Consider the following 14923-nt stretch of genomic DNA (forward strand, 5'->3'; position numbering starts at 1 on the left):
TGAAGCATGGAGCGTGCTGGGCCGTGTGCGGGGCAGGACAGCTCGCCTGGCACCAGGGCACCGAGCCGGGCTCGTCTGGAGCGCGGGCACTGCTTCACGCTGCAGGTATCACCCCAAAACGCAACCTGGGGTCCTCTCCGTGTCGCGACGGAAGCCTGGCGGGAGGGCACACAGGCTGGTTGTTAAAAACGGGGGGGGGGAACCTTCCCTGTTGAAATGCAGCGTTAAAATCGCAGTTAAAAAATGACAAAGTCATGAAAAGCAAGCGTTTAACGTTGCAAAACCAACACTGCACATCCTGTTTGTTTTACGGCCACATCGAACATCCTGTATGTTTTATGGTTTACATTTTACAACGTAAACAGTCGTATATTAAGCTGCACAGTTAACCAAGAGAGAAGCAGAGGAGTGAAAAAATGCCACGTGCAAAGCCAGCAGGTCGGGACAGCTGCTGATACCAAAGCGTCGGCGTTTGCGGGCTGTCTGTAATTTTTACTGTGCAGCCCTTAACACAGTTGTTTCCATTTTGTTTCCGTGGTGCTTTCCCTCTTAAAGCAGAGTGAAGGGGCGAGATCGCCTGTGATTAATAACGTCAGCATTAAATGGTCCTGATGAGCCTTTGAAGTTCACACATGTTTCATTGGGGTCAGTAGGTTGGGGAAGAGGGTCAGTTCCCGGCGCGGCCGACGGCTTTGCGCAGGGCTGGGTTATCACCGTGTCACCCCGGCAGAGCCCGGCTCTGCCGCGGCACCGAGGCGGCGACGCGCGGGACCGGCTTTTTGAAGTCCGAAATTTGCAGAAAATTATAAACATGGCAAAAATTCTGAATTGTTCACAGTGCTTTAAGCTGGTCAGGTCATCCCGCCTCTCGAGTCGGCCCCATAAAGCTCCATCTGCTTTAGCTGCGCCAGAATTGCCCTTTCTGCACGGCTTTTAGGTGGCATCAGGACGACTGGCTCCATGTGAGGAACCTGCTCTTTAGAGGCTTGGTGCCTGACCATTCTGCACGATGGTGACGCGTGAGCACTTTGAGCCAGACAGACGCACCCTTTCCCCCTCTGCACCCTTCTGCAGGACCTTTGCACAGCTCCCCTCACCCCCCAACCTGCTGCTGCTTGAAAGACCAGCGGGTTAAAAGCCACATTCGATGATACGAAGTAGATTCTCTTACCTGTGGTACCAGGAGGAGCTGATGACACTAAACCTGAAAGGATTTTAAACTCCCTCTTCCCCTCCTCCAGCCAGCGAGGTTTGTTTATTTTCATGTGATTTTCAGCCCGGACAGTGCAAACCAGACAGGTCCATATTTTTCTATCATTATCTAAGCACGCGTTTGCCTGGCAGGCGGGAAGGGCCCTTGTGCTAAGTTATTAAACGCACTGTGGTAGATAACTGCGTGCTTCCCACTTCTGCATTCGCAACACACATGAATTAAGATTTTCCAAATAAAATACTTCATCTCTTCTACCGCTGCCAAAGCCAGCTTGGAAAATAACGAGTTTATGCAACCTGTTTCTGCGAGCTGTGTGTACTGCGCACAGCAACAGCCCGGCTGAAAAACCCCACGGCGCTGCCTGGAAAGTTCCTGGGCAGAAAATAAAAGGTCGGTGGCATCCGGCAGGCACCGACCGAGCGAGTCAGAGGCTGCGTTTCCAAGAGCAGGGAAGCACGCAGGCAGCGACTGCAGCCCCCCTCCCTCGACGTTAAACGCTCCCCACCCAGCTGCACTGGCAGCACAGAATAGAAGTTGCTCGGCGTTGTTAAAGGAACTGCGACATCCCAGCCAGCGTCCCAGTCTAGGCACGAACGCAGCGTCGCAGGCCCACCTCTAACCAAAACCCCTGCAGAACATCTCTCTTACATGTCCGAAGGGATCCAGGTGGTTGTTGGTGAGTTTGAGCTTCTGAAAGGACACCAGCTGCCGCATCCAGTGCGCTCCCGTGGCCGGCGAGTCGGGGTGCACGTACAGCCGCCCCGGCATGGCCGGCTCTGCCTTCCCAGCCACCATCCTGCAAACACAGCGGTTACAGATTGCGTCACCTCGGCAGTGGTCACCAGCCCCGACGCAGGAGAGGGTTCTGTCCTCGAACGCAACCCAGCGACCCTCCCACCAGCCCTGGGGCACAGGGGCTCGGAGAGGCTCCTGCTGCTCATGGGGGTTTCGGGGCTCCTCATTTCAGCATCACAGACTGGCCGAGTAACCCCGTCTCTGCTCCTGCCTGGTATTTCCTCGGGGCAGAGTCTCTACATGGCAATTGAGTTGGCTTTGGTCAAGGAGGAAGTCTAGTCTGGGTCTTTGGAGAGGATGAAGCCTTCAAAGGCCGTTCTGCAAGGGGCTATGGTCTCAACACTTCCCCAGGAGAAGGTACCTGCGAGCGGGAGTGGTACCGACACGGGTGGGCATCCTCTGGAGCCATGCAGGGCTCCTGCAGCCCCCAGCCAGGCGGCAGCTCCGGTGGGAAGGGGCTGCTCCCCACTCCGGTGCTGCATGCTGGCACATGGTGCTGCCCCTCGCACCCTTCTGCCAGCTCCCGGTGCCCCCAGACCAGCTCTCACAGACACAAGGCCCAGCCATGAGACATCCCTTCGTGGCAGCTCCCCCATTACTGTGCATTGTTCTCCTCTTACAAAACACCAATAAAAGCAACGGTACCAAAAGCCACAGAGACTTTCCAGCAGCAATAAAAGGAAAAGGGCAAACGGCTCTAGGGCTGGCAAATGCTAAATTAAACGGAGTTAACAACTATCCATCATCTAGGGCTTAATGTTTAAAACACAAAGCGGCCGCCATGCCGCAGAGGCCCGCCGTCCGCTCCTCTTACCCAGCAGCACTCCAGGACAAAAGCGAACAGAAAAGGGATTTTTTTTTTAAACTAGAGCAGCCCTCATGTGCAAGTACATTATTACAGCTTTGTAGGAAGTCACCAGGTTCGTCCCCATTAAGATGACTATGAAATTTTCCATTGCTCGTCTTCTCACCAGGCGGCAGCCGGTGGAAGGGTTTGCGAAAAGCACAGCGGGCGGCAGCAGCGAGGGAGGAGGGAGGCTGCTGGGCGTGCTTGGGGTCAAAACTCAATGACAAAACAACACCCTTCCTTCATCAGAAAGCAGAAATCATAGCTGCCTCTCGGGTTAGTAAATTTACTATCAACGGCACAGGGAAGGGAAGAGTAACAGAAGAGGAGGAAACTCCAGAGGAAGAATGAATTAAAAGAAAAAACCCCTCTAAACCAGATCTGGCACTGGAGTGTGGTAGGGGCAATCACTGCTCCCTTCCTCCAGAGCTCGGAGTGCACCACTCCACGTTTTGCTTTACAGCAAGGTGCCTAAAAGCAAAATACTACTATAGAAGAATATTACTAGTTCTCGACTCCTGTAGACACCTAAATTTTAAGGCCAAAATGCACCATTAGATCACCTAGTCCAGCCTCTGGTATAACGCAGGCTGGGGCTTTACCCCCTTACACCTGCACGTGGCCAGATGACCTATGCTTGGCCTAAAGCATCTCCTCTGAAAGGCATCCAATCTTGAGGACCTTGGAAATGAACAATCCACCACCTCCACTAGCAGTTTGTTCCAGCAGTTAATCACCCAGCCTGTTAAGAATATTTTATTGTATATTTGTCTGGTTTTAACTTCCAGCTCTTGTATCTATTGCTGCTCCATAAAAGAGAGCCCTGGGATGTTGGCATCCCTCCCGTGGGAAGGTATTTGTGTTGGTTTCTGAGTTTGCACAGCAAACGGTCAGTCCAATCGCAATATTCTTACGGAAAAGAAGGCAAACAGAAATGTTCTCTTACCATTTATTGTCACAGAATTTGTACCGGTGGTCGTCAGCCGGGACGATGTCGATCAACAGGATGTACTTGGTCTTGGGGTTCATTCCGGTCACTTTAACCTTGTAACTAGGAAACATCCTCCTTAGGAAGAGCAAAGGGTTAACACGTTAGTGAGCAACTCGGACCAGCGTGGGAACTGATGGAAACTTGGAGCAGCACCCCAAAAGATCCACCATGTGATGAATTCACGCTAGGACAAATGAGCTACGAAACATTATTGCTGCTTATACATCACCTGACTCATACTCACCCTTCCCAGAGCACGGGCTGCACAGGGCTGGTGCAAAATGGGGCACAGATAGGGATGAGGGTATATAGTGGGGGGTTATGGGCCAGTGCCAGGAAAAGGTGGGTGTAGAGAGAGATATGGGGGGGTCAACACACCCCTCCTTACAGGAGGCTCGGACAGGGAGCCCTCACTGCCCCAGGAGGCTCCGCATGACTTACGGCAGCCCCAAAAACGCAGATTTCTTGTTGCAATGAATGTGCATATCTACACTTCAGAAGAAACGAAGCACACACAGCCTTCTCATTCACACGCTCCCAACGTCCCCGACACCATGTCCCACCGCATCATCTCCTAACGCAGTGGCTGAACCTGCGTTCCCCGCCACAGACTGAAAACTGAGGGTCGGCAAAGCCTGGGCGGGAGACCAAGGGTTAAACCCGGCAGTGGTGCAGACAGCGACCACTCCTCTGGCCTTCCTGAATTTCCCAAATTCACAGCAACACCGTTAAACCTGGTTTGAGCCAGGAGCACTGCAGAGGTCCCCTGCTGAAAATGCACCCATCCCACTGCTTTACCATTGACTTCAGTGGACACGTAGCAACCAACGCCAAACAGGGAATGTCACATAAACCAGTTTATCATTAAAGCATGTTTATATACATCTTACATATCTAAAGAATCTTTGCAATACTAACGAATATATTTTTATAAAGCTATGGCCGTGAAACCAGTATACACCACCGTGGTCTGGTCTTGCAATCTAAAGGAGATGGCCCTGATGGGTGTGGGCACTGCCATGGGCTTCCCAAGCCCTTGAGATTGCATCAGGAGCCGGGATTTGCAGGATCAGGGACTCCAAATTCTCTGAGCAACTATTTTCTTGGCTCCATCTCCCCAACCTCCTCCTCATCCAGTGAAAAACCCAAGGCAATTGAGCAAACTGCTTCACCGCAGCCTTCAAGCAACCAGCCAGTACAGAAAATTCTCCTTTCCACCGGCGTAAGGGGATGGAGGATGAGAATTGCTACATCATTCTAATTAGCCTAATTAATTAGGGCCCAAATCCTGATGTCATTTCTCCTCTGGACATCAAGGCCACTTTGTCCCCCCCCACTTCATCCCTCTCTCTCCTGTGTGTTGCCCACGCGCCCGGCTGAGTTAGCCCAGATCTGCAGCACCATTTTGTCGCTGCTTGAGGAGAAGGCAACAAAATGGGCCCTGTTCGAAATCATTTCAATTGACTCTTTTAACCGCCCTGCATAAATTCCAGATGTTTACCATGTAATTAGCCAGGACTAAAAAGGGGTGGTTTACCAATGTCCGTATTTGATTTTCATTCATAAACTCTGCACTCCTCTTAACCTTGTCCTCCTACAGGTAAGCACCTGGATAAATACAGTAGGACATTTCAATTTGCGAATACACAGCCCAATTCACACGTTGAAAAAAAAACTGCATAAGGAATCCAATCTGAATGCCAAGATTTTCATTTTTTTTTAAATTAGGCCTTAAAATGATATTTTAAAATGAAACAAAAAAAAGAGGAGAAATTGATTAAAAAACAGAAATTCTACGATTCGACAGTTACTGTATTGAAACAGTCCAACGTCCTGCATCAGGGATTTTATAACAGCTAGCTTCTGAATTTCTTCTTTTTCTCAATCATTTCATCCAAGCTGCTAAAGTAGCCGGACTGATATATTGTAAATGTTAAGTGCTTTTTTAATGGCATTTAAAATTAAGCTTCAGCATATGGAGTTCATATAGCATGGACATGCCTGAGTTTATAATGTTCTTTAGTATAGCCCTCTAAAATAAATACAAAGAGCCAAAGTACTACTATAATATATACAGCTGAAATTCTTTAAGGATAACAAATGGGGACTCACATCTGATTGAAGGTGTTGCTTAACTTGCAAACCGCTCGGTATCTTGCAGTGGTAGCATTGTACTCAGCAGTCGACAGACCCAGCTACAACCAAGTTTGCCAACTCTCCACATTCTTTTCCAGGAAAACACAGGGTAGATTTTAGTAATTTGGCTGTGCACGGACATTTCATCATTATTATTAGCTGCTGCATTTTGGCCTTAAAAAAAGAAATGCGACTAATGTGCTGTCCAGGGACTTGTCAGTTTAATTTTCTTAATGAAAACATATTTCTCAAGCCGTTGGCAGAGACTCATTTAGTAAATATCTCTTTGCAATACGATACAAACATGGGTTGTGCATTTCTGGTGGGAAGGCATGACAAACTGAAGAGCCGGGTCCAAGAAAATGCAGTCATAGCATTTCAATTAAAAAAAAAAAAAAAAAAAGAGCAAGAGAGAGCACCTAATATCGCATCTTGGCCCTTATTAAATGTTCTGCTTGAAAGAGGGGAGCAGAAAACCACGGCGGAGGCACGGGGCTGCACCAGCCCTGCCCGGGAGCGGGGCTTTGCCTACAGTGGGTCTATAGATCTTCCCGTCAGCCCTGGGAAGGGGCCAAAAACCTGCCTGCTTCCCCACGTTTACTCCGGGTCAATGGAGCTACTCACAGCCGTAGGCTCTACGCTCAGTAGTAGCTCTGCATAACCGGCCCCTCTGCCAAATCTCCGCAGGCAGGAGCTCTCGGGCGGATGGGCGTCTCCGCAGAGGACGCTTCGCTTCAGCCAGCTTTCCCTGACAATAGCTTGCTTCATCTTCTATTGCTCGGGGACCAGCAGTGGCAGAAGTAAAACCCAGCGCTGCAACAAAAGTTTGCCAACATCTTGCCAAGCTCTGGGAAAGCTCAGCCCGGCTCTGGTGGGAGGTCTGAAGCAAGACCCGGGCAGACCCGGATTTCATCCACCCTCCTTCCCACCACAAAGCACGACTCCAAACTGGGCGAGAGCTTCGCTGTGTGGAAACCGGTTACAAATGTTGGGAATTTGGGGCTTCCCGGGGAGCATGTCCGGGCAAGCGGCATCTGATCCTCAGCAACACCTCCTGCGCCGAGAGCGGCTGCAGCCCTGCTGCAGGCCTGCGAACGGGGAAGCTCAGCGAGGCTGAGCACCGGGCACATGTGCAACACAGGACAAACCAACGCTTAGGCGAAGCTTAAGCCACCAGTAAGCAGGAGGTGGAGAGCAGCAATCCCTGGCCTCATCACCTTTTGTTCACACCCAAAGCCTGGTCGGACACGGTGTCCCTGGGCTGCAGCAACTGTTCTGAACGTGCAAATGCTGCCATCACCCCTGGGGTGGGGGGCTCCAGGACCGGACCGCTTTCTTCCCCTTGGTGCTCGCTTTTTTGAAAGCCACACGAGGTGTGTGTCTAGCCCACCAGCACACACTGGATGCTCCCATCCAACACTGGGCAGCCAGCGGGACCGCCCGGGGAGCAGGACCCCGGAGCCACCACCAGTCCTGCAGCTCCTCTGCCTGCCCAGGGACCAGCCACCAGCCCACGGCGTGCCTGGGCGACAGCCAGCCGTGCACGGGGACGCGGCACAAGCAGCCAAGCTTCAGCCCCAACAGCCTGTTCTTCTGCAAAGCATCGAGTCAGTAGACTCCAATTTTGGACAGGTTCAAAACCCACTTCTCCCTCTCTCCAGCTCAACTGGGTGAAGAAGCGACCGTCCAGGCTCCTCAGCACCATCCTGACGATCTCCTACGCTCCTCAAAGCTCTCTGCCGGGTTCGGTGGCTCCGACAGGCGCGTTTCTACCTCCCTCCCCGCACTGGCAGGGGCACGGTGCTGCTGTGCGGCGGCGGCAGCTCTCACGGCCCTTCGGTGGGGAAAAATTAAATGACTTCTTACATTCACATGAGAAAGCTGCCCTCGGAGAAAGCGATCATGGGAGAAAGGCAACGGTGCCTCACCCCTGCTCGAGCGGGACATCTGATACGGCGTTAAAATACCACGGTCGGGCACCCGGTCGCTGGGGGCTGAGGCGCAGGGGGATGCCCTGGGGAGGGCAGGGGGGCTGAGCCGGGCTCTGGAGACCGCGGGTTGGCATCACCAGGGCTTGGCACCACACTGCCACAGACCCAGCTAAACCCTTCCCCGCGGCTCTGCGCAGATGAAATGTAGCAAAACCAGTAAAAGCCAGGAAAATAAACAAGCAGCGCAATTCTGTAGCCCTCCCAAGCTTCAAAGATGATGTGCGAGTGAATTATTTGTTCTGATAATGAAGCAGTCATTGCTTAGCTAAGTTTATGCTAGGCACATTTTATCTCTACATGATATTCACAAATTGTTTTAAAATGAACTGTTAGAATAAGCATCTCTTGTTTATTTATTTATTCTATTACTATCCAATCCCCTTAACCATGGAGCAGTTACTGGAGCCAAAGCTTCTATTATGTTCAAACAAAGTTTAATTAATGTGTAATTGGTGGTTGGATTTGGAAGTGAGCGATAAGAGGAAAGCCTTGCTTTCATTTGGGGCAGCGGTACCCAGCCTTTCGGGCGCTCCAGGCTTGGCGCTTCGTGGGCATCTTGCGTTTTAATCCCCGTGCAAGCAGGCCTGGTCGGTCCTGGAGAGCTGGGCAACTGCAAGGTTCCCAGGTCCAACGAAGTCTTATTTTCTGGGGCAGGGGATAGCAATCCAGTGCAGCCAGAAAAGCCAAGAGCATCAGAGCTGACCTGAGCACCGACTGCGCCATGCTGCGCGCCAGGACCTGTGTGTCCCAGGGACACTGGCTCATGCCTTGGTACTGCTGGGTGACAAGGTGGCCTCTGCAAACTCCTGGGGTGTCACTGCCCTCCTGCTCACAAGGATTTGATCTGACCTTCCTTGCTTACATGCAAACGTCATTTCTGATGTTCCTACTGATGCATTAGCTGGGAAGGGTTTTCTCTGACCAGCATGCAGTAAGCAAGGAAGCCATAGGGAACTCAACTGGTATTTCCGTAGAGAAAACTGCATGGAAACAAGACACCTGAGCCCTGTTGGAGCAACCCAAGTCAAGTCCTCACCAAAGGCTGTCGATGCTCTCTGAAGCCTGTGGGAATGTGCGGGCCAGTGCTCACTGCATCTCCCTGTGGAGTGGATGGTGCTTCAGCTACTACCGCACCCTCCCTTCTGTCCTTTCAGGGGGTAAAAACACCCCCCAGTCCTTCAGCAGCTCAGCAGGTGAAGTCCTGTTTTCAAAAGGAGTTTTGATAAGACAAAGATTTCCAAAGACAGACAGTGATTTTACAGTCCCTGATTTTGGGGTGATCAAGTGTTGACTGGATTTTCAGAAGCTCCTGTCCAATGCTGTCTGGAAAGGTGATACTTATGGGGTTGTGAAAGGATCAGAAAAACAAGAAATCACTCAACATCTTGGCTAACCAGCCGTATCATGGCTGAAAGACCACCTCCTCAGAAGCTGCTGGGCATGCAGAGATGCCTCCAGTGATGTTTTCAAAGCACCGAGGCAGACAACACGCCTACATCCCTGACAATGGCTAATGTGGCCCCAAATTCTTCTTGAGCATTGGCCATGGTTGCTTAACGATGTTTCTCCTCATTTTCATTGTTAGGAGGGAACGGAATGGTGTGCAGAGGCTTCGAGAACCATGTTTCCATTCTGATGACCTTTCTTCTTTTTTCTATTTTCCCTTCTTCTGACAAGTATTTCTTCCACTGACTTAACGCATCTTTAAAAATAATATTCTCCGGGGCAGATTAAAACAAATTTGGGGATGTCAGCTGTTTCTTTTAGCCTTTTAAATGGCATTTCCTTTTTGATAGATTCTTGCTTTCAGAAAATACTTTAAAGAGATCAAAGAGTTTTTCAACAGGGTCCCATTTTCCCAGTATATCCTAACCCTCAGTCCCTTATTTCTCTTATCACCCACGCCACTCCGCTATGACGCTCTGTATACAAAGTAAGAGCAGTTAACTTTGAAGTGCTGGATTAGCCCATGCCAGATCCTTGCCTCAGAATAACAAACAATACAGGTTCAACAGGAGTTCTCATCAGTAGTTCATTTTTCAGCCCCAAATTCACTGTCACTAACACAAGCAACATTGAACTCTCAGTCTATGGACAGATAGGAGAGATTTATCTGGTGGCAGGACCATGACCTAGTGATGAGAAGGTCAGACAGTTAAGGGATTTCTATATTTTGGAATGGCGAGGTTGTATTTTTTTCTTCTGGCTAGCACATCTAATTTTTAAATAAAACATTGTTTCTCACATACTTGAGAACTTGGTTAGCTGGATGGCTGCTTTCATGGTCTAGAAACATTTCCTCTCTTTGCCCCACAGTAACTTGAAACATGGGCAGGCTTCTTGCCGTGGGATGCTTCTCCGGTGCTTTCGTTTTGCCGTAACTGAAGTTGAGCAGAAAAGGTCCCAACGGGCCGGAGGATGGGAGAGCTTGGTGCGAGCAGCCTCCAGCACCAGCAGCACAGCACGAAGGAATCTCAGAGAAAAGTTGTGCAAGAGCGTGGCCAACGACCCGGCGTTGCAGCACTTCAGGGCAGGCTTGCTCCCCCTCCAGCCCAGCTCCTCCATGGTGCAGCCCCTCCAGTTGCACGGCTCCACGGGGGCTTTCGGAGGAGCTGTGGGCAGCCTTGGCGTCGGTGCCAGGCCGTGAGCCGGCTCGTCGGTGCAGAGCAGATGATCCACAGTGCCTGTGCCTGAGACCATTCGACGCGGACGCAGACCCAAGCCATGGTAGCGATCTTCCCCAGTTGGTTTGGGCTTGACCGAACCCTCCCCTGAAACTCTGGCCAGTGCTGCTGCAGCTCCAGCCTAAGGACGAGTGGGAAAAGCTTTGGGAACACCCTTAACCATGAGCATCCCGTGTCTTTAACAAACTAAAAGCAAGGACTGCTGTTTGAAGAGAGAAGCGTATTAAAAACTAAAATCCCTTCCCTGCCCTACTCGGCGTGGAGGAGCTCCATCTTCCTTGCCAAAGCTGTCGACATCTTTCATAGCACGGCCAAGAGCCATTGGAGTTTGTTCCCGCTCCTTTCCCTAAAAGCAGGAGTTTGCCCGAACAGGGCAATTCCAGGACCCCGAATTTGGGACTACGTAGATCAAACATTCCTTAAATATCTACTTTATTTCCAAGTTCTAAATTGATGGCTCACATTCCATCACTGATCTCGGATATTAAGATTTGCTTTTGGATCAAAAAACCTTTAGCAGAGAGTCTTGTAACTGCGTCAAAAGATTCTGGACAAATATTTCCCTTTAATTGTAATGAGAACTGGGCATCCATATGCCCTACAGAGCCATGGAAAATTTAACTTTTAAAGGATTATTCACAGAGGAAAGCTGCACCAGCTTAGCCAAAGCATTTATACTTCTTCAGACCTTGATGTCCTAAAAACTAGTTTTATTTTGGTTTACTAAAGTTGATTAGGAACAGATTTTTTTTTAACTGAAATAAGCCACTCTTAAAATGAAACTTGAACATCTAAAGGGGGTTTGCGTCTTTTCCACACATGCAAGCTTCTTTATTGATTTTTTTTTTCCTGTGCACTATTTTCCTACATATGCTGTTTAAAACCTGCTACCATAAAGACTGAAGCTGTCTTTGTACCTGTGTGCGTCCTGCTCTCCAGCCAAAACTCAGTCTCAGTACCTCAAGCCTCCTGTTCGCGTCTCTGGGATGGTTGCGCTACCACAGAGGAATGATACATCACTTTCTCTTCAATAAGTGTTCACAAAAATGTCTGCAGACATCCTGTGAACGGGTATTTTTTACTGATCAGCCATAAGCTGCATCAAATCGTTTGTTCCTGGCAGTACACGGACAGAAACTGCAATGCTGCGAAGATTGGCATCTTGGAGAAAAACTAGGGAACAGCTAGAGCTAAATAAAAACGAGCAGAAGGGAAGAAATCCTGAGCCAGGAAGACTGTGTGAGCGAAGATTAACTTCCTGCAGAAGGAAGGTCTGGAAGAGGAGATTTCACAAAGAATTACCAGAGACCAAGCGGGGTTTGCCACAAGGTTAAAAAAAAAAAAATTCCAATTGTTCAGTTAAATAATAGCACAGAAGAAGAAGAAGAGGATGAAAACGGAAAGCAAGACTTCTAGGGAAGTTTCTCGTTTGCTTTCTGCTCTGCCCACCCCTCACACCACTCCACCACGCCCGGGGTCCCGCCGGCAAGGTGCGCACCTTGCTGGGATGGACTGGGCTGGGCAGAGGAGGAACCGAGACGCACATCTGGACCCGCGCCCTCCCGACGCCCGCTCCCCTCTAGTACCGCCTGAACCGATTGCATTAAACTCACAGCACCGCGCCGCCTGGAAAACGCCTTTTACGTGTATATATATATATGTAAATTTATATATATGTAAATATAGATATTTATGTAAATAGGAGGATTTGTGAAGAATTGCAGCCTTCTTTATCCACACAGGCACGCGCAGCCCGGTGCGGGTGCTGGGCTCGCTCACCCGTGCCGGGAAGGCGAGCGGGGCCGGGGGAGTGGGGCTACGGGATCGGGGCTGCGGGTGCGGGGCTCGGCTGCCCGGCGGGGCGAGCCGTTCCCGCAGCCACCCAGCATCGGGGTTTCAGCGGCCGAACACCAGCTGCTCCCCAAAACGCCTCTGGCTGCGGGCAGCGCTGGCAGGAGTCACGCGTGGCCGGGTTTCATCCCGCACCGCTCCGGTTTCGGCAGCCCGTGGGTACCTACGGCTCCAGGCAAAGACGGGGCAATTTTACCACTAGGTGTAACTCAGCCTTTAAAACCCCCCGAGAGCAGCTCCTCGGGCTTAACTCGCAGGCAGGAGCAGCGGGCGCGGATCCCGCAGCCCATCGTCGCGTCCTCCGGGCGCTGCGCGGGCAGGGTTTGCTGCCTGCGGGAGCCGAGCGGTTTCGTGCACAGTTCAGGGAACTTTGCTAACATAAACTTTTTATCTTTTGATGATCCTTTTAATATAAAATAATCTCCTTTTTTTTCCCCCTCCCCTCCCATAATGAAGCGGTCGAACATTAAAAAGATAGCGAGTGCATTTTAAAGATGTTTCCACTTTATAAATCAAGCTTTCTTGGCAACAACATGATTTCTATTTCAATGCTGAGCTTGCCGTGTTCTCCTAATGTCTCCTACAGATCAGTCCTAAGAGGGAGTAATAATCCCCCAAAGTAATTCTCAGCCCTAAATTCTCCATAATTTATAGTTGGCTCGTTCTGCGGAGCTCTACAAAGAACGAAACAAATGACTCCCCCTCTCCCCCCCACTAAGTTATCAATATTTGCCTTGTTTATACAAAAAGGCTATTTTACACCATTGCCATAGAATTAACGCTTCCGCCGAGCTTTACATTTCCTCTCCATTGAGTGAACTTGTCATTAAAGCCGCTTTTTTTTGTTGTTGTTTGAAATCTAAAAATCAGGCTTCAGTTTCTTTTCGTTTGTGCCCCTTGAGGTCAGACAGACCGACATTTAAGTGATTTCAGCTAACGGCATTCAGGGGCATCTCTGTGCCTGCTGGGAGGGGGATTAGAGTCCTAATTAGTGCCTGCAATTAGCCGTTTTCCCTCTTCTCTCCCCCCCACCCCCCCAATGCTAAATGCAAGTGCATACAAATCTCCATTAACCATCATTTTTTTTTTAATTAGGTGAAGGGAAGGTTTATTATTGCTACCCTTTCTTTAAATAGCTCGGGTAAAATTAAAATCCGCACGAAGCAATCCTTTTCATCCTGCCATTTGCACCACGGCCAGCAGCAGAGCCCCGCTGCGGGGCTGCCCCGCACTCGGCACGGACACGCGTGGCTCCGCCTGCCCCTCGCCTTCCCCCGCCACGGGAGCTCGAGTCCTCGGGTATTCCCGCCTCCCTCACGTTCATTCTTTCCCGCATTTTCACTTTCGGGGCTGCTGGGGAGCCCGGCCCGGGCGGGACGGAGCCGGGGGGCGGCCCCGCACCCCCCCGCCAGCGCTGGTAAAAACGCTGCCCCGCATCCCCGCACCGCTTCCAGCTGGGCTCGGAGAACCGCAACGAAGCGGCTACCCTGCTTCACCGGCATTTCAACCATTGCTTTTTTTTTTTTTTTAATTCAAAAGCTATTTATAAAAAATAAAAAATTAAAAGCAAAATGCCGTTAGCCGGCTGGTGCTGCACTGATGTCCTCAAATGGAGAGTTTGGCTGGAGAACTCACAAAGCAAAGCTCGGTACGCCTTGGGGTCGATGCCCCCCACCCCCGCAGCCCCGTCCACGCTCCCGCAAGCCCCGCCGGACAAAGGACGCGGGACTGAGTCCCGCACGTATGGATGTGCTGGAACAATCCACGTTAGGGGCTTCCGAAGAGGTAACACGCACGTTTGGGATGCTTAGCGTCCAGAATTCGGTAAGGACATCACACGTCCCGCACAGACACGCTCAGACACTACAAAACGGGGGTGAAATATTTGGGGTGCTGACCCCCCGGGCTCAGAGCCGCCCCCCGAACCCGGCTTCGCGCATCAGCAGACACCACAGACCGAGCCCGGGGGTTTTACACCCCAAAAAAGCCGTCTGGTAAGGACAGAGTCACCCGCGCAATCACCCCATAAACAGGCCAAAGAGCCCACAGACTGCGGATCCCCGGGACACCCAACCCCCTCTCCGGGGGGAGCAACGGGAATATCCCGGGTATCAGCGCAAAGCCTCCCCGCGCCGGGCGGGAGGGGGGAAAGGGGACGGAAAGCGCCCGTCGCTCCCCGGTTCCGGGGCCGGGGCCTGGCAGTGCGAGCAGCAAGCAGGGGAGAAAAGCCACCCCCCCCCAGCCCCCCCGAGCCCCGCAGCTGCCCTGCACGACGGACCGGGGACCACAGGGAGGAAGGACCGCACAGATACTGATAGTGGGATTATTTTTTTTTTGCCTACTTTCTCCCCATTATTTGAGCGTCCTCCTCCACGGCTCTCTAGCACGGTGTAAAATCAGCAATCGCACGGTGTA

At 51.0% G+C, this 14923-nt stretch overlaps 1 protein-coding gene across 1 annotated transcript in view; it reads right to left on the reverse strand.

Moving 5' to 3' along the window:
- TBX4 (T-box transcription factor 4) overlaps positions 1 to 14923 on the reverse strand; it is a 39607-nt gene that overhangs the window by 18041 nt on the left and 6643 nt on the right. Inside the window, exons 4-5 of the mRNA XM_075440296.1 lie at positions 3802 to 3921; positions 1862 to 2009 (exon numbers count right to left, since the gene is read on the reverse strand). Of these exons, the coding sequence (XP_075296411.1) occupies positions 1862 to 2009; positions 3802 to 3921 (268 nt within the window). The remainder of the gene's footprint in view (positions 1 to 1861; positions 2010 to 3801; positions 3922 to 14923) is intronic.

This window comes from Opisthocomus hoazin, chromosome 20 (assembly GCF_030867145.1).
Source record: "Opisthocomus hoazin isolate bOpiHoa1 chromosome 20, bOpiHoa1.hap1, whole genome shotgun sequence".
Lineage (NCBI taxonomy): Eukaryota > Metazoa > Chordata > Aves > Opisthocomiformes > Opisthocomidae > Opisthocomus > Opisthocomus hoazin.